Source organism: Echiichthys vipera (assembly GCF_963691815.1).
Source record: "Echiichthys vipera genome assembly, chromosome: 2".
NCBI classification, from domain to species: domain Eukaryota; kingdom Metazoa; phylum Chordata; class Actinopteri; order Perciformes; family Trachinidae; genus Echiichthys; species Echiichthys vipera.
In genome coordinates, this window is record NC_139827.1 from 34,674,986 (window position 1) to 34,695,506 (window position 20,521).

The following is a 20,521-nucleotide window of genomic DNA, read 5'->3' on the forward strand; positions in this document are numbered from 1 at the left end:
AGGGGTGTGACACACAGGTGTGACTCTGTGGAAAGTGGTTTACAGTGCTCACAGGTCAGGTACGAGGGCCCCTTATAAGAATTTAACTTTCTGTTTCAACTTCCTTAAACATTTTTTTGGACAATACGCCACAATTGCTTTCCCAGTGATTTTAATCATCTGTTATATCAAACGACCATTGCTTTTACTTTTCTATAGAGAACCGTCACGACTGCGGGAGGTTGCTTGTCAGAATAGGCAACGGTAGGATGTTTAGGGCTGTTTGAAGATACAGCTGATGTAGTGAGGATGTGGGCCCATAGAGCCTGCCACTTTTACTGTGTGATATTGAGATTCCATTGTATCTCAATACTGTGGCAATATGTTTCACCTGATTCTCCCAGGAAAGCAAATTTGATGTGGAGAGTGTTGGGAGAGCAAAAAAGGGAATGTGATGAAAATATGAAAACAAAGAGTCGGACATACTGTACGTTAAAAGAAAACCTAGGTGGCTGTGGAGACAAAAAAAGAGCAGAAAACAGATGAAAGAGTAAAATAGAAAACGCAAAGGAAGACCTAGTGGCTTAAAGGAACACAGTCTTCCATATTAACGACTTGGCCAGAACTAGAGAGTAAAAGAACCGAGAGATAGAGAGAGAGAAAGAGAGAGAGAGAGAGAGAGAGAGAGAGGGAGAGAGAGAGGGAGAGAGAGAGAGCGAGAGAGCACCAAGAGCTGACTTGGCAGGAGAAAATGAATGAGAGAATGAGGGTGAGAGAGACAGAGAGGGAAGGGCGGGTGGATGAGGGGTCAGTGCACTGGTGCTACAAAAAGGAGAGGGAAATGTGGAGGACTGATGAGAGGCTCTGAAAAGGCTGCAGCTGCCTATACTAAAGAACGGAGTGAGAGAGGATGGGGACGTATAGAGAGGAGGTCAGATGAGGAGGATGACAAGAGTAGGAGGGAGGTGATGGGAAAAGACAGACTTATGGAAGAAAAGATGGAAATGGAGCCATGCCTATGTTGAAAGGAAAAAGAGGGGAGAAAGTTTCTCCTCTGTATGTCCAAATCAATGTCAAGAAAGGGAAATAACAGATATCAATACCTTTTTCTATCTCATGCTGTTCATCCATCCCCTTTCTCTGTTGCTTCCCCTGTCATCAGTTAGCCCTGTCCTTCTCTTTGCTTCTCCATTCTTAACCAAATGAGCTTTATTGGCACAAGCGTTAGTGAGACATATCACCTCAGCAATGGAGTAGCTTACCAGATGATTCAAGTCAACCAGCGATGGATCATTTTGAACATTCTGAATGTTGGACTGAATTAGGGATCAACCGATATGGATCTTTTGGGGCCGATGCCGATACTGATTTTTACACAATGTTGATAACAAATGTTATGAATCTCAATTTTTTAAGAAAAGGAATATTTATTGAACCTAAAAAAGGTGTCTCCAGCAACACAAAGTTGCATCGGCCGATACAATGCACCTAAAAAATGCAAATATCTGTGATGTCTATCACTAGACTGAATTCTAACTTTGCATTTTGTTAAGCTCTCACAATATTACAGTCAAGAACTAAAAGTGTAACTTTTAATCATGATTGTCAAAGTCAGATGGTACAGCAGGTTCTTTACATTTGAATTCTCTATCGCACTGGATATACTGGAAAGCTCAGCTGATACTTCACATTAGTGGTGTTTGGTCTAAGACGGCAAGGGGAGCTCAGCCTCCCTTAAAATGTCACCAAAAAAAAAAGAAGTGGTGAAATATGTACTGCTGTGTACATTTCATTGGCTAAATACGCAATAGAAAGCCTTCATCTTTTGTTCAGAATCAGGTACTTATCACAGGTAACCGGACTTACTTAGCAACTTACTTCTCATTTATCCCCACAGCGCCACAGCCCCGTCACTCACACTCACACTCACAGGCGCTCACACTTCACAGTAGCCTGGCGCAGCAGCTCCAGCTGGGCCAAGGCCGTTTAAGCAGCCTAGCTCTGCTGGCCATTGAGAGGACACTGGTCAAGTCTCTGGAAAAGACGCCTAGTTGGTACGACAAGGTCACAGATCATTTTCTTGAAAAGGAACAAAGGGAAGAATTAACATATAAATAAACATACATATTTATGATGTAGGTTGGAAAAATTAGCTTCCCCTCCTTGAAAGATCAGCAGCTGCCACTGCTTCACAATTAATATACTATACTACTTAATTACATAGGACACATAGTTTATTCACCTGCTTTGCCCATCACCTCTACATGGTGAGAATGGGAAATGACAGAAAGAAGAAAAGAGATAATCTACTTTCTGCTTTTTTTTGTATTTGAGCCTCATATTTCATTAGATATGGATATTGTTCTGCTGAGAATGAAAAAATACATATTCAAGACAAGACTTTTATCAGACATGATGAGTGAAAATATTGCATATTACTGTGGCTTTAGTGAGTGACAGAGGTAGCTGTTTTCACATTGTGTTGAGAACTGTGTTACCCAAAGCCTGTGCACAGGTCTGTTTCTTAGTGTGTGTGAGGAAGAAATAGCGGAGAGGTTCAGCTGTTATTGGTCCAGCTGTCTTTGGAAGGATTCCCTCACACTACGCTGTAGAGGAGATGTTATTGAATTTCATTCTTGTAAGGACAAAGTGCAATTGCCTAGAAAGGTGACCTCTGTGCTGTTTTTCTAATGCCTGTGATAAGTCATAGAGATGTCCAGATACTTTTTTTCTTTCTCAATACCAATTCCAATACCTGAATATGTCTATTGGCCAATACTGAGTACTGATCAGACATAATGTGTTTAAATATATTCTCAATTCAAGTCAATTCAAAGGGCTTTATTGGCATGGACATTTTAATAACAATGTTGTTTTTTATCAGCTATATCCAACTAACATGTATGTATATCATTGTTATGTGGCCTGGCTCAGGTTTGAACGAATAAACATGAACAAGTAAATACAGAGATGGAATGCTGGAATATTTTCAGGGCTAAATGATGTGATATGGGATCCGTTCATACAGTAGACTCGCTCACTCACAGATACCACTAGCAGCATTTTAGACCGTATCTGAGTCATCGTCATTAGTATTGGTATTGGAACAACTCTAATAAGTCATTACAGGCTACAACGGCATTCAAATTTGACTCAGGCCTAGTCCACATATGCATGGGTATTTTTTAAAATAGCTTCTCAGGGTGTTTTGTGACCTGTCAGCTGCGAAAAAAAAAAAAAAGGTGGTTTAGGTCACTGAAAACAGATTGCCATGTAGATGGAAAACTGAGTTCTTGCCTCGTTTTGTAATTGTGTTCCGTTATCTCCTTTGTGAGGCATCACAAATGAGGCAATGGTGGACGTGGTCAAAATAACCCTGGTTCTAACCCAGGTCCCCAGGACAGGCAATCTCGTTGTATGCCACCGTTGGCCTAGTGGCCCAGAGTGTTACTGCAGCACTCGCCCTGCTTGGGACAGGAAAGTAAAACTAATATTCCTATTTCTTTTTTTTTAAATTTTAGTCAGGGGATTGAAATTTAAAACAGCTCACTAAAGAATGCAAACATCAGTTTGCTTGATTCCAACCATTAATACGGTATATACTATTGTTATATCGGCTAATTTAAATAAATATATATAACATATGCCAACTACGTATGTGGACAACATTTACTCAATTTAATAACTACAGAGCCATAGGATAGACATGAGATGAGCATGTTCGTGACAGACTTGGTGCTCGGACATAGTCTAGAACACGAAGATTTCTACATCCGGTAAGTCCTCCCGCGTTCATGCGAACCAAAAATGGCGGTATGCTTAAGGAAACATGTCCTACTGAGCAGCATTCCTTAGGAATGAATGGGTGCCATTTTTCCTGTCCGCCGTCTATTCTTTTTTCAATGTCCATGTTCTAACTACTAACAGGCCTTGTTAATTGTTTACACAAAAATCTATTGTCACTCTTCAACAATATTGACGAACAGAAGCAACAGAATTCTACGAAGATATCCATTGTAGCCAGGTAGCCTTCAGGTAATCGCTTTTTTTCTGATTAGCCAACATTTTGTTTGGGTCCTATGGCTGCCCGTTGTTTTGGCATGCTCTTGGCAGCACTTCAATGTGTTTTTGTGTTTTCATTTTTGAAAACACTGCTTGTGTGGACAGGATTTTTTTTTTGGCGAACAAAGGAAGGAACAACACTGTTTACAACAATACCTCAGTTTGTACAAGATTGACACCAACTTAAGCTGAGCTTGTTATATTGGGGACTCATTAATTGTGTGCTGGAGGCACGGTCATCATTCTGCATTTACAACTAAAACATAAATATCAGCCCAGGGTAAAGTTATGCTGATTTATTTGCTTATTATATCAGTAGTGGGCCTCAGATCTATTTCATTTTATTCAAAGGAATATTATGCTTTACACACAACATTTTCTGATTCATGTGTGGAAAAGACTCTTCAACACCACCACAAACATGTCCCCACTTTCTTTTTAAAAAATAAATAAAATATGAAGCTGTAGCTTAAATTACTCCTTTAATTACATGTAGTGAAATCCCTGCTTGCGTCTAAGAGGATTACTGCGGGGCTTACGCTGCTGTTAAAATGGTCTCAGAGTCCTCAGTGTCAGTCCTGGCCGACCTGTTGTGGCAGCTGTTTTAGAAACACTGTGACTTGCTCCCATGTCCCTCTCACACTCTTTCCTTCGCTTCTTCGCTGCATCCTATTGTGTTTTCATTTCATGCTTTCTCTTCCTCTCTTCCTTGCCCTTTCACTTTGCCTTAATACCTTCACGTGTCACTAATAGTTTCTTTCTCTCGGCTTTCACTTGTTCCCCCACCCCATCCCCCGCCCCTCTTATTCTCTCTACATCTCTTTCCCTTCAAAAGGTGATGTGTATTGTCAGATGCAGTGGCCATGAAAACACAATTTTACAGCATGTGAATTCAGGAACAGAAGCTACTGGAGAGAAGTGTGGAGAAAAAGCACCACCATGAAACACACACATACTCACTCACACACACACAGACACACACACACACACACACACACACAGACACACGTTTGTATCACTACACATTTAAGACCCCTCATTTACTCTGCTAGAGCACTGCCTGTCCAGAGCGTGTGCCCAGTGTCTCTGCTTGAAGCATTGTCAGGGAATGGGCACAGATTTGGAACGGGCTGATTGCTTGACTCCTGGTATTGTTGCTAGCAGCTTTATCGGGGGGCGTGCCGAGTGTGTGACTATTCAGAATGCATGCCTGATCGGAGCAGGCCAATTGCTTGGCCTCGAAAACGCTGCCTGCAGCATTGATCGGATGAACAGTTCCTGAGATATGCAAAGGACAGTCATACAGTCATACAGGCACACACACACACACACAAACACACACACACACACACACACACACACACACACACACACACACACACACACACACACACACACATTTCTTTCTTTATAGTTAGATGATGCTGCTACAGCGCCACCTATCTGCCAAATAGCATCTATACCAATGCAGTTTTGTATGAAACATCAAAAATCTGAAAAAATAAACTTTTTTTGTCCGGTTTGGTCCAGAGATGTCTTGTACCAAATTTGGTGAGGATTGCTCAAGATTTGTAGGAGGAGTGAAATAACACATTGAAAAACATATAAATGGTGGAAAATCTATCCAGATGAAAATGACTTATATGGATAGATTCGTCTGGACCCAAAGATTCAAGATTATGTTGTTTCTGTACTTGACAGTTCAAAAAGTACAGGCAAAAATGTATAGTTTTTGGTTATAGTGCCACACAACAGATTGCACCAAATTTGACACTGCACTTCCATGGGTCCCCAGCAACACACCTGCCAAGTGTGAAGTAGATCAGATAGGCAGTTCTTGAGATATGGGAATTACGAGCACACACGCGCGCACACACACACACACACACACACACACACACACGGACAGATAGACAGACCTCAGAGATGGTTCTCCCAAACCCTAATGTTTACTTTACTGTTACTGTAATGTTAGAAACTATTAGAAAAATCTAAATTGGAGTGCATGCTTTAATTCTCTCACATAAATGGACAAATGATGCATCCATTTGTTTTGAAAATTTGACCCTGCTTCTGCCTTCTGTTAAAAGAGAGAACAAATATCAAGCAGATGCCCCATTAACAGACTGAAATGGGATTTGTTTCTGTTGGGCAGAGAGCAGAATTATGGCCTTAGTTATTGGCTCATATTAAACGAGTCTGAAGTGATGTTTCCACTCAGCCGCAGCATTCATTTCCACAGCCACAGTCTGTGCTTTTTCATATCTGTAGAAAGAGCGTTACAAACTTTTGAAGCATAGTTTAGGAATCACACTCTTCCTGATGAGCGACCAGTAGGCCTGCAGCACCAGAGGACCTGAGGCCTTCTGAAGGCCAGTCCTAATCCGTTAAGAGCTCAAAGATAGTTTCGTGACACAGCAAGGTTTAATATTTAATCATTAAAAGTATGGATGGATATTTCTGAATATGTTACAAGACCGTCATTAATATAGTGTAATATAGTAGTATAATTTTTTACAATTAAATTGGGAACATTGAACCTTAAATACTTCATGCATCAAACAGTTATCCTATGCTACAAGAAAAAAAAAATCCCCTATAAAAGAACTTTGGAAATATGATATACTTAGACCACATAGAACTCAAAAGGAGGATGTTGGAATTGGATTATATAGCATATAAAGGTATTTTAAACTTTAAAAAATATATGTTTTAATGCCTGGATCGATTCAGTTGCTTTATTTAAGTCTATGTGAAGGTAGGAGGATGCTACTTCTTGTATTGTTGTAGTCTATGAGTAGACATGATAGCCAATAGCCTGGCATCACCAGACTAACCGCAAATGCATATTAGTCTGGGACCTCTCATTTCATTCTTGATTTCCGAGGGTTTTATCAAGGGTGCAGAGCAGAATGCTTCTCCATGAAACATGAGCTCCAACCAATCAGAGCCATGAAACGTGACCTCCAACCAATCAGAGCCATGAAACGTGAGCTACAACCAATCAGAGCCATGAAACGTGAGCTCCAATCAATCAGAGCCATGAAACGTGACCTACAACCAATCAGAGCCATGAAACGTGAGCTCCAACCAATCAGAGCCATGAAACGTGAGCTCCAACCAATCAGAGCCATGAAACGTGACCTACAACCAATCAGAGCCATGAAACGTGACCTACAACTAATAGCAGCAACAAAACAGCGGTGCATGCTAGGTGGAAAGAAATAGTAAAATTCTAGCTAAGCGGTACAGTAAAATGTAGTTCTGAATTTTTTGGAGGTGAGAAATAATAATTCTTACAGTAACAGAATATCGAGTCATATCCATACACATCATATGTCCCTTTGATATCAAAAGAAAATACCACTGTTACCACCTCACAATTGTGAGGGAAATGTCTTTTCTTATTCTTTGATTTTTTGGTTGCTGGAAAAAACAAATGCTTCCTGACAATGACTTTTCTGTTGGATAACTGACATGCATTGTTAGCTTAATGTTGCTAAGACAGTAGGAAGGTGGTTCTCAAACTGTGGTACTTTAACAAAAAAATAAGTTTAGCATCCCCCTGTAATATTTTTGTTTCAATACCTGCATGAGATATGAGCTAAACTGTGATGGCAAAGAGTCCCACTCACCCACCTAGAGACCAGAGACTCCTACGTCAGAATGCTGTTCATCGACTTCAGCTCAGCATTCAACACAATCATCCCTCAGCAGCTCACCCACAAGCTCAGTCAGCTGGTGCTCAACACCTCCCTGTGCAACTGGCTGCTGGACTTCCTGACGGGGAGACCACGGGCAGTTCGAGTTGGAAGCAACACCTCCAGCACCATCACGCTCAACACAGGGGCCCCCCAGGGGTGTGTGCTGAGCCCCCTCCTCTTCACTCTGCTGACCCACGACTGCACACCATCATCCGGCTCCAACCTCTTCATCAAGTTTGCGGACGACACAACTGTGGTCGGTCTCATCAGCAACGATGAGGAGACCGCCTACAGGGACGAGGTGAGCCACCTGGCCACGTGGTGCAAGGACAACAATCTCCGCCTGAATGTGGAGAAGACGAAGGAGATTGTTGTGGACTTCAGACGACGGCACTCCCAGCATGTTCCACTCACCATCGACGGTGCTGCAGTGGAGCAGGTGAGCAGCACCAAGTTCCTGGGAGTGCACATCTCTGAAGACCTGTCCTGGAGCAACAACTCAGCATCACTGGCCAAGAGAGCAAACCAGCGCCTGTACTTCCTCCGCAAGCTCAGGAGAGCAAGAGCCCCGACCCCCATCATGCACACCTTCTACAGAGGCACCATCGAGAGCATCCTCTCCAGCTGCATCACCGTGTGGTACGGCGCCTGCACCGTGTCCTGCCGCAAGACTCTGCAGCGCATCGCGAGGGCAGCTGAGAGGATTATTGGTGTCTCTCTCCCCCCCCTGTCGGACATTTACAACACCCGTCTCACCCGCAGAGCCATCAGGATCGCAGGTGACCCCACCCACCCCTCCAACAGCCTCTTCAGCCTGCTGCCGTCGGGGAGGAGACTGCGGAGTCTCCGAGCCAAAACCAGCAGGCTAAAAGTCAGTTTCTGCCACCAGGCAGTCAGGAGACTCAACTCCCTCCCTACTCTGCCCCCCCTCCCCCCTCTGACTCTGCTCCCTGCCACAGCCACCATTACACCTCCCCTCCCCTCCGTCATCTAACATCATGCACCCCCCCCCCCCCACACACACACACACACAAACACACACATTACATCTGAACTCGGACTCAAATTGCTATTTGCACTTCACTGCACTACCTCACCTTAATGAACAATACCGCTCTACCTCAATTCAACAAATGTCATTGCATTGTTACTGTCTATTTATTATTATTATCTTATTCTGATTCATACCACTGTCATTTTCACTTGTCACTTTACAATCCACTGCCACTTTACATTTTTTACTCTTTGTATATTTTTATTATTTTTATTATGTTGCATATATAAAAAAAAATTGTTAATTCTTTAGTCTATTTTTATTTTTAATTATTAATATGCCGATTGCACTGGGTCTGAGAGGACTGTAATTTCATTTTTTGCATTTTGTATGTCATGCATATTGCAATTTTTGACAATAAAACTGACTTGACTTGACTTGACTTGACAGTCAACAATAAATAATCTTCTGATTAGGAATAAACCTTCTTTTGGCCAAAACATTGGTCTTAGTAGTAGGACTTGAGAGAGCCTGATATTTACTGAGGTGGTACGTCATGTGCAAAGTTTGAGAACCACTGACATAGGGTATACAATATGGTAATTATCAAAAACAATCACATTACTGGCTGATAGACATTTCTGCGTTATGACATGAACACACAACACATTATTTGGGAAAACAAATGAAATACATAAACAGTCAGAATTTTGCCTGAAGTGGCGATGATGTAAAATATTAAGGCTAATTGTATCTATGAATCTATTTGATGTATATAGTATGTTTTAAGCAGACACGGTTGCCATAGCCACCCAACTTTATTTGTACCCCAGGGTAGATTTGGTTGTAGTTGGCTACATGGAATTGGCTGCTGCCTGAGAAAGAGTCCTCTCAGAAAGGTCAGTCAGACAAGGTCTTTTTTATAACCGTTGTCAACGCAATCTGTCTGCACTCTTAGCTTGCCTTTTACTAGAACATAATTTGTATTGAACACTTGACAGTATGTCTGTGTGTGTGTGTGTGTGTGTGTGTGTGTGTGTGTGTGTGTGCGTGTCTGTGTGTGCATATGTGCGTGCGTTTGTGCGCACGTGTGCGTGCATGCGTGTGTGTGTGTGCGTGCATGTGTTCGTGTGTGTGTGCGTGCGTGTGTATGTGTGTGTGTGTGCGTGCGTCTGTGCGTGTGTGCGTGTGTGTGTGTGTGTGTGTGCGTGTGTGTGTGGGTTAGTATGTGCTCTGTTTCCACTTGACTTTCTGTAACTCTGGGTTTTCTTAGTCCAGTCATGAACTGTAACTGCAGCTGAGAGAATCCATGACATTATTACAGGAGTTTTATTTGTGGTACTGAACTGTGAACCCACAGCACACTGTCCATGTGTCCGTCTTTTCTCCCTCCCCAAACGGTGCAGACAGATGTCCGTCCTCCACAGAGCTGGGTCTGTCTGACGTTCCTGCCTGTTAAAGGGAAGGTTTTTGTTGCCAGCGTACTCTACAAGGGAATTGTTGTGTCTATGTAAATCATAAATAAGTCATAGAGTGTGGTCTTTACCTACTCTGTAAAGTGTCCAGAGATAACTTTTGTTATGATTTGGCACTATAAATAAAATTGAATTGAATTGAATTGTCTTACCTCCTAAAAACATTAACATAGAAACATGCTGAAACATCTGAAGTAGGATAACAGAGTTATGGTTAGTATTAATAATCTATGTTGCAATGTAATAGCCCTGCTCAATTTAATTATCACACCTTAAAAAACATCTCTGCAGCCCTCTGGAAGCCCTTTCTTTTTTCCTGTGTTATTTTTCTATCCTTTTCCCTGGTGTATGTCATTGAACAGGGTGGGGGGTGGGGGCACTCTCCACCTACATGACCCACAAAGGCAGCCTGTGGTTGGGGATAGGGGCCTTCCTCACGCCCCTCTCCTTACCGGGAGTCCAGAGGTGGAATGAGTTTTCACGCTTCAAAAACCACAAGTCTTAACTCTTCTGCTGACCTCTTTCACTATGCCGATGAGCCTTTTACTTTTTCCAGGATCTATTCTCTCCTCTCCTCTCTTTTTCTCATCCGAATCTCTCATTCCTGCCCTCTCTTTCCCTTTGTCTTTCTTTCTGACTTTGCCTCTTGCTGTGCCTCTCTTTCGGTCCATGATGTTGTTCTCTCTTCACCTCATTGAAACTCATTGTTGTTGCTTCTGAAACTTTTAATTGAATCCTTGTGTCACCTCCTGTTTCTCTTGGTTTCCTCTTTTCTTCTCCGCTTGTGTAATTTTCCATCAACAGTGATGGGGTCTAACCCTAAACCCTGACCTGAGCTTCACTTGGCTTTCCTTTCTTATGTGTTCGTTTATTGTCACCATTGTTACCTCCACCAAGGAGGTTTGTGCTCCCTGAGTGCCCTTTTAGTGATTCTTTTCATGACATAAACAGTTTTATCTGACTTCATTACCTTTGTAGTTTTGTATTCATTTGTGTTTTACTTGCTTATCTTCTTATATTTCACATATGTATGTATTACTAACAGAACTCTACATTCTTTACCTTACTTGCTGCTTGTCAGAATCTCTTTCCATATGTACGCTAAGAAGAGTTATGACACACACCCAAGAAACAATATATCCAAAAGAATATAAGCAAAACATTTGAAATTGTTCGATTTTTTTATTCTCCATGACACTCTATTCCAAAGACTGAACATCAGACATATAGTATACTGTGCTGCAAATGTCTTTTTGGAATAAAATAGCATTTTTTCTTAGTGTACAGCAAAAAGAACAAAACATGACGAGGGAAATGTCTTATATTTGACTTTGTTTGTTTGAGAGAGTGAGAGATAGTGAGATGCTAGTTATTAGTGCTGCCATTAACCACTATTTCTTTATGGATTCATCTATAGACTATTTTATCAATGGATTGATTAATCTGCTCTGGTCTCTGTGTGCAGTGTGATGCCCTCACACTGCACCGCGGCTGCCGTGGTCAGTACAGCACAGCAGCTGTTGATTATAATGGAAGTGCTCTGCTGCTCTGTAATGGGCATGCAGCGGCAGATGTATGTGCCAGGGTCTGTGCCCATGTGTGCGACCACTCTGTAATGCACGAGAGCAGAGGATATTAACGATCGTGTGAAATTTTAACAGCGCTCATCAGCACAGTAGAGTCAATATAAGAGAAACACTGATAGCAATGTATGGAAACGTTTTATAAATATCTAAAAAGAAGATGCGTTTACATCAGTATTTTGAGCATTTTCAGCGTCGACGGCGTCGATTATGTCATTACATCGGGGCAGCCCAAGTGATGCAGGGAGAGAATGAGTGCAGTGCAAGAACAGAGAGGGTGATGGATTTGTAGACATACATGGAGACAGAGAGTCATAGTGAAGCTTGTCATCGCTCTGCCTTTGACAAATAACCTCTTCCGTCACCAAAACCTCACCTCACTGCTCCACTGGGATGGCAATTTACTGTACACACATCAGTTAATCACACTGATGGAGAGCTACACAGTCACACACACATTCATGCCTGACGGTTCAAAAACGTTTGTCCTGCCGTATTGTAACGACAGTACTGTGACTACATACAGAGGATCATAGAAGCATGGTTCTCGCCATGACAAAGGCGCTCTTTTTTTCCTTCCCTCTCAAATTTCCGGTCAGCTCATCTTACAGTATGTTACAACAAAGTCCCTCAGGGAGGTAATTAAGCAATGAGAGGGAGGGCTAGTCCATCCAGTTTTGGCACTGATGTGGTATTCCTATGACCACAGGCAGAGTGCCCACAGAGCAACCACAGGGCACCACTGTCAGATAATCATCGTATATTTAGATCATGTTTTTCTCAGTGGGACATCATTTTTATATTTGTGACTTCTAAAAGGATGCTGGTAATCATCTGTTCCAAGACACCTTTAGGTTGAATGAGATTACTGGCTCAGAAGATAAAGTTCATTTAGATCTTAAAGGGGACCCATGTAGTATTTCTCAGGTTCATACATGTGTTTTGTGTTTCTACTACAACATGTTTACATGCTTTGATGTTCAAAAAAGCTTTATTTTTCTCATACTGCTCATGGCTTTAGTAACCTCTGTCTGAGACACTCACTGTTTAAGCGCCTGTCTCTCTTTTAAGCCCCCCTCTCCCTGATAAGCCCTGTCCGCTCTGATTGGTCAGCACTTCCTGGTCTTCCACTGTCTCCGTACTACTGCATTGGACTGACTGAGTGTATAGTGGGATTTTATACTGTCAAAAGTCACAAACAAAGTCTTCCAAACCAAACACTACACAACAGGATTGTGAAAAACAAAACAGTGAAGACACATCGACGCAGCGCTCTAGAATCTGGGAGACAGCACCAAGGAAAGGCAGGCTGTTGGCCTGCCCCCACTGCTGAAAAAATGTCTGGAAGAAACACTGAGTGTGATACTAAATTAGGGATAAATGAGCCTTCTCTGCCGCTAACATGTAGCTACATGTAGTAAACAGCAGCACGTTCTTCCTGAGCTGTGCGTAACTGTACTTCCTGGAAGACCTTATTTGAAAATCGGAGGGGGCTTGATGTCAGATCGAGAAAGTAGAAAAAAGTGTCTGAAAGGAAGCGTTGACAGCAGTCGGTATCCTGAGCAGATTTGCTCATGGGGGGTTAGACTGGTTACCTATACACACGTTTACCTCATTATTTGAGACTTTGGTCATGTTTCGCATGAACATCTGACATTATAACAAGATATATATGACAGAAACTAAGGCAAAGCATCATAGGTCCACTTCCAAAGGGCTACTTCCAAAAAACCGGGAAGTGATCCATTCGACATTTGTACAGGATGTTTCTGATCAGTGTCCATGTATCAATTATCTCCCTTTGTGTTGTGACGTTCACCAATGAAAATTTTCTTTTGAATGGTACGGTTCTTTTGGTATGATTGAAAGGAAACGATGTGTACTTGAGAACTGTTTTTTGTATCACTGTGCCCAAATATCCGTGCCAGCCGTTCATCCATAGTGCCGAGTTTATGCTTGTTTGAGCACTTTGTGGCACCTCTTCCTGCACAGACAGCTGTGACACTGAACACACTTGTGTGACAAGCCGATATATGGTCGATATTTGCAGATAAATAGTGACCCCTTGACCCTTAAAAAGACAAAGAAATGTACACGCTCTTTTACACGGCAAAGAGCCGTGATTCCCAGCACTAATCTTCCTGCAGCAATCGAAAGGCTGTGAATAGTCAATTTACAGTAAGATGTGCTCTTAATTCATATGCAGGACGGTAGCTTTGACAACTGGTTGACTCAGATTTTGCATTAAGTCATTGATTTGATTAAACACCATCAGTGCTGATTGAGACTCATTCAAATAGACACAGCCAATACATCTGAACATTTATTTTCACCAAGAAGAAAATTAATGGTGCTGCTTAGGGAAGTCTGAGTGACTGATTTAATTGGTAGGGTGCTAGATTACAACTTTATAAAGTGAAATACAGTAGAGGCATAGTTATAGATGGCAGTTAGAGATGTTATATCTGTAGATACTGGCAACATTCTACATGTTATCAGCTGCTTCTGTCAAAATAAAAATATGTATATTAGAGTAATGGCTTTAATCAGATGCCTTACAGATACTTGTGTTTTATAATCAGGATAATGGAGTATTTGAGTCCATTATTTTTCTCCATTTTCTCTCTTGTTTTGGGAGCTGAGACAGGGCTGCATTTTTTAATTTAACTGAAGAAGTTGGAATTAATTTCAAGTATATATATTTGACCAAATACATTTCTCCTTTTAATTGATTTTAATTTAAATTAATCTTTTAGAAACAATATAATTTCAAGATAGCGCATCATTACACTGATATGAAAGATTATCTGTGGTTCATCTGACGAATACATGGCTTTTTTAAATTTTAGATGCATGTATATCACAGATCTGCTAAAGCTAAATTTGCTTATATTTGCTCATAGATTATAGGAAAACTCTTCTTAACAAATATATTTGCAAAGGGCCCTTAGCTGTGTCAAACTCATCGATGTATTATTAGTAGTCCAGTCAAAGTCATTTTGCAGGGTTTTCAGTGCTCAAAAAACGTTTACCCACAGATTTACAGATGTCTCTCAACATCTAAGTTAATGGGGAAAAGTATTTTTGGGCTCAAACGTCAGGGACTATTTCATCCTGAAATATTCTGGGTTTTTTTTCAAATTTGGAACTTAATTGATTAATTAAGTGTGCATTCTTACTATGAGATAATTTATTCATTTAGCATAATACAACCCCTGAGTGCTAACACAGACGGCCCATGGTAAATGCTGATTTTGCCCGTCAGTATTTTATAGAGCACTGTGTGGAGAAAATAAAACCATACATATAAAAGAAACTGACTGTCTTCAACCAATGATTTCTTTCTTTTCACTCCAGCAATCTCATTGGTCTGTTCATTGATTTGCATACCTTTATCTGTCTTCCTCAGGGTCTGCTGCATCCCTTCTTCACTCTGTCTCGCTCTCATCTTTTTTCTGGATCTGGATAGTTTTTTTTGCTGAAAAGAGACACGCTCTAGAGCAACTGAAAATCCAATGTGTACTGAGGAAAAGGGGGGATTGGAGTGTGTGTGTGTGTGTGGGGGGGGGGGGGGGGGGGGTCCTGATTGTTTAGTGTCCTGCTGGGACTTGGGTGTAATAAACAATCGCCTGCCTTATTTTCTGATTTGCAGCCCAAGCAGCATTTAACAATAATGTTTCCTGCCTGGTGTTTATTTTCGAACGCGGGGAAATGGACTTGAACTCAACAAACTCACACTTCACCCTATCTTATATTAGTTTGCCAAGATATAAAACTGAAAGTGAGTTTGTATTAAAAATCGAATTAAGTCCATTTTCTCATAGACAGAATAGATGGAGCAGGGGGGAATGAGCTATTGGACTGACCATGACTTTCAGTGTGTTCAGCGGGTGGGACCAAAGAACCACAGGTTGTCTGGGTTCAAGTTACATACGTTTCAAATTTGGCTGGTGAAGATGAACCTGTGACCATGCTACTCATGAGGCTGTTTACTTCCCCCTGGATGTTTTACTGACAATGTACTACAGAGCAATTTCTCCTCCAGACACAGTTAAAGGTTGAATATGTAGAATCTAATAAAAGCTATATTTGAGTAAAAAAAAATACACCCACAGGGCATTTTGAGGAGTACAGAATGAAAGTATTGCTTTTCCATGAAAAATATATTTAGTCTGAATTTTTATTTATTTTTTAATTGACAGGTAAAACAATGACTTTCTGTCACGTTCTGTTTCCATTGTAACAGCCAATAGCGTCCGTCATTGCTGGTTGCCAGGGTTGTCTGTTGTTGCTACAGAAACAAGAACCATTTTGAGTTGAGAGCTAGCTAATGGATTCCACAGGACTCAAAGAAAGACTTCCAGCTGAAGACTGGCTAACGTTAAATACTGTTGTCAAATTCATTGATTAGTCCAAATTAGTCATTACCCTGAATGATTCATCACTAACATGGAGCACGCTGATCACTGACACACTCTGCAACCAACCTGGCAACCTGACTGCTGGAATTATTTTTTGTTGTTGTGACTATGATAATGAGACACTAGATGGTTCAGATGTTCATTCTCCATATTCAAATTGAATTATGTGAGCTCCACTGTTGCTGTACCTGTGCATGTTACTGATGACTAAATTGACAGCTGTGTTAGAAACCGCACAAGTACGGACTGTGGAAACTATGGCCAATGTCATGACACTAGAGGGAGATCTTGGATACAAATCAGACAAGAGACTATTAGAGGCTGTGCCATTTTTTGGCAATGAATGATTTATGTTACACGTCAGGGACCATTTTCACAAAACATCTGCAGGCTATGAGAGGCTCTTTACTGGCTGATATAGGGGAAATCCCCCAAATAACAGCTGTGTCAGCTCTATTTTTAATACTTTTAGGGTTTTGAAGAGTAATTTGAAGGAGAACGTTTACGTCTGTCTGCTAAAGACACACAGACATAAATGCAGCCCCTGTACTCTCACATTACTAAGTCTGGATCACTGGACTGTGTGCACTGATGATGTTAGGTAACAGTATCATAACAAGAAAAAGACATGTTTACCGACCAAAAATAACATGAAATCCCTGATGATTTTTGGTAGCAGCTGGAAAATACTCGTCAGTGTCCGGGCTGAGGCTGCTGTTTGAGAGGCAACGTGTCTCAGTTGGGAGTCACTTGGTGGAGCACTCTGTCATCTTCACAGCCACACATAACCAGGATCACAGTTACAGCATGGACACGCACAAGATGCCAGCTTTTTCTTTCCTTACATGAAGACTGCTCACAAATTGGTCTCCAACCAACCACTCTCTGTGGGAGGAGTGAAACAACATAATTCTTAGAAACCTGCTTTCTTATTCCTCCGTAGATGCTCTCCACAGATTTGTGAAGAGCCCTGATGAGGAAGCTCTTAGAAGATTGCTCCATACTTACTCAAAGCAAATGATTTATGAAACTGGCATATGACTTTACTGTTTGTCTTGAATATAGAGGTATAGAGAAATGTGTCATACATTAGGATGCTGGATAAACAAGTTGGTCTGTGCATGCTCTCCCTTTTTACGTGAAGGCGACAAACAAAATTATGCACTCTTTTTAAAGGATTTTGGGGTGAAAATAATACACATTCCAACAATAGGCGTTATATAAATCACACAGATCAGAGATACAGTAGTTTGGGACGATCCAACAGGAGATTGATCCAGAAACACAATTGCACATTAGCCTTTTTTTTTTTTTGCTGGATGAAGACAGATTTTTGTCCGTCAGCTAGAGTGATAAATCTCCCTGTCTCCCTCACTGTGATTTTATTATTAGGTAAACAGAACCAAGAATAATGTGTGTGTGTGTGTGTGTGTGTGTGTGTGTCTGTGTGTGTGTGTGTGTGTGTGTGTGTGTGTGTGTGTGTGTGTGTGTGTGTGTGTGTGTGTGTGTGTGTGTGTGTGTGTGTGTGTGCGCGTGTGTGTGTGTGTGTGTGTGTGTGTGTGTGTGTGTGTGTGTCTGACTTTCAGCATTTAGCCTTGAATGTTTGCATAAGTGGAGCAATTACTAAGCCAGCAAAACAGCATATGGAGAGAATGAGAAAGAGTGAGAGAGACGTAGGGAGGGAGGGAAATGGGGGGGTAGTGAGTACTTCCTCCACAAACAAAACTCTCTCTCCTGCTCCTGCACATATTCCCTTTTCTCTCCTTGCTTTCTTTTTTCTCTTGTGAGGGCTGTGGAGAATGAATAACAGCAGGGCTGGGAAATGGAGACGTGATGCTCTTTATGCAAATCAAATACCAGCATCGCCATTAATTTCCTTCAGAGCACCCTGAGGACAGAAAGGGAGCCAAAAAAGCACTGGGAAATAAACAGCAGGGGAAAGTTGTAGCCAGGTCAACTTTGAAAAAATATTGTGAGAGAAACGAAGCGGGGGTTTTGTAAAGGCCAATCACTGATCAGTATTCAGCCCGGCTGAGCTGAGCCAAACACTGGATCTCACCAGGCTGGATTGGACACCGCAAGTACATTTACATAGTGGTTAACATCTACGCCCACAGTCGGTTAATGCTGAATTTGACAGCTACAAGCTTTTATTTCTTCAGGCCATTACACACCGGGGGCGTTTGTTCGTGCGTCAATATGTTTTTTTAAATAGTCGTTTTGAGTAATTTCACACAGAACATGTGTTCTCTGTATAGTCCACTATCAAGACGGCAAACGTCATTACTAGCTTCAACCTTGACAAAGGCAGGCCATACCACATCCACTCCTTAAAAGCCCTTGATAAGTGTTTACTAGAGGGAACTCTAATTCACTCAGAGCATAAAAAGGAAACTCAATAAAATAGCTTACAGGAGATTATGCTATATAAAAGCCAGATGCTACAATATTCAAAGCTGAGTATTTCACATTTTCGTGTCATCTATTCATCATGCCTCCTGTGTGTAAAGGCCTTTACCTCTGTCTCAGATGATGTTAAAAATGTACAACATATTATATATATATAAATATATATAATTTCCATCGTCATCATCATCACTCATCTGACAGTGGCAGTAAACAAGAAATCCATAATACTGAACACATGACATGGTTGTTTGCTGTGGGGAATGGCTTGAGGCAATATGATGTAAAAGAAAGACAGAAAAAACAGCAAAAGGTTTGCAGTCAGTAAATAAACATCTATTCACTTTTAGAACAACCACTCAGACATGACGTAATCATTTCACATGTCAAGCCATAAATGGCCACAAGGACACACACATCTGACATGTACACACTATTGATGTGAATGTCAAAACATTTTTTTTAATCCTTCACAAAACAGTAAAGTTCTGCCATTGATTTTCCTCAGCGTCTTCGATCTGTCCATCCGTAGCCTCAGGCTGTCTGAGTCACCGAGTCAGAAAAGTCCCTGTTGCGTCTCAGCAGGTTGAACTGCTGCAGGCACCATAGTTAGATTTCTGCCAATTACGGCATCACAGGAGTGAACAGTAAACGCCTGTGATAGTTTCTTTCTCCCTCTCTCTTTCTCTTCTGGGTTGAGGTGCCTACAGTTACGTTTTCTTACGGATGAGACACTGTGTTTGATTATCATCTAGATAATATTTGATCTGAAGTGGAATAAGATGGATTTTCTTCTGCTAACTCTGCAGATGTCTATTTGTGATTTTAGGGAAAAGTTCTTTGAGGACAAAGCCTAACCTCTACCTGATACAACTGCTATAGTGACCAATGACAGCTCTGTAACAAAATCCCCAAATCCTCCAAACTCCACAAATTGCATTTTTAACTACAGACCTGGCGATGTGAGAGGCAGGCACAGGGCCGAGTTGACAAGCCTAGAATTGGTCTGTCTATGTTGGATATAATATTTAATGGAATATATCCCCCACAGCCCTGAACAGGATACGGCTAAGTTAACGTGTAATAATGGCAGTACAAACCAAGTAGCCCTCCTAACATGCTTCTCCTCTGTTGTTGACAGAGCAACCATCCAATCACCACGGCTCCACCCTGCCTCCGGTACCTCCCCCTCACCGCCAGCAGCCCTCAATAACAGCTCTCAACCAATCCCTGGGCTCCACGCACCACACTGGCCAATCACTGAATACGACGCGGCAGCTAACCCCTCCAACTGGTAGCCCGGCTCCTGTGGCCGGCCAATCACCAGCCGAGCTGCAGACCACACCCCCCGAGAGCGTCCCGCTGCAAGACAGCTGGGTGCTGGGTAGCAATGTGCCTCTGGAAACAAGGTAAACTGACTTATTAATATCTTATCTCACTTTCCATCTGCCCATGCCATGTTTCTTCACTAAGTGCTGCACGAGGCTTTAATGTATAGCCACAGCTGTAGTCCCCAGGGTCAGCATTACTGTTTATGGTGACAGTGATGGAGTGATTTCACTGAGTGATGCTCAGTGAGGAACAGAATTATCACCTTTCCTCAACACCAGCACAGGCGTTACCTTAACAAGGTAACTTAACTCTAGAACCTACGAGACAAAGTTCAAATGTTTTGTCAAGTCATAAACAGATGATAATGATAATAATAACAAACTATATTTGTATAGCACCTTTCAAAACATAGTTACAAAGTGCTCTACGGCAGCAAAAACAAAAGAATCCAATCAAATGAAAGATAATAAAAAAGGACATAAAACAAACAATACAATAAACATTTAATTGATAATTAGACACACACAGCAAAGAACTAATTAAGTAAAAGCACATTTTTAGAAAT

General features: G+C 41.5%; 1 protein-coding gene across 1 annotated transcript in view; it reads left to right on the forward strand.

The window, feature by feature from the left end:
* tenm3 (teneurin transmembrane protein 3) overlaps nucleotides 1-20,521 on the forward strand; it is a 261,242-nt gene that overhangs the window by 80,531 nt on the left and 160,190 nt on the right. The window contains exon 3 of the mRNA XM_083929171.1: nucleotides 19,766-20,033. Coding sequence (XP_083785297.1) covers nucleotides 19,766-20,033 — 268 coding nt within the window. The remainder of the gene's footprint in view (nucleotides 1-19,765; nucleotides 20,034-20,521) is intronic.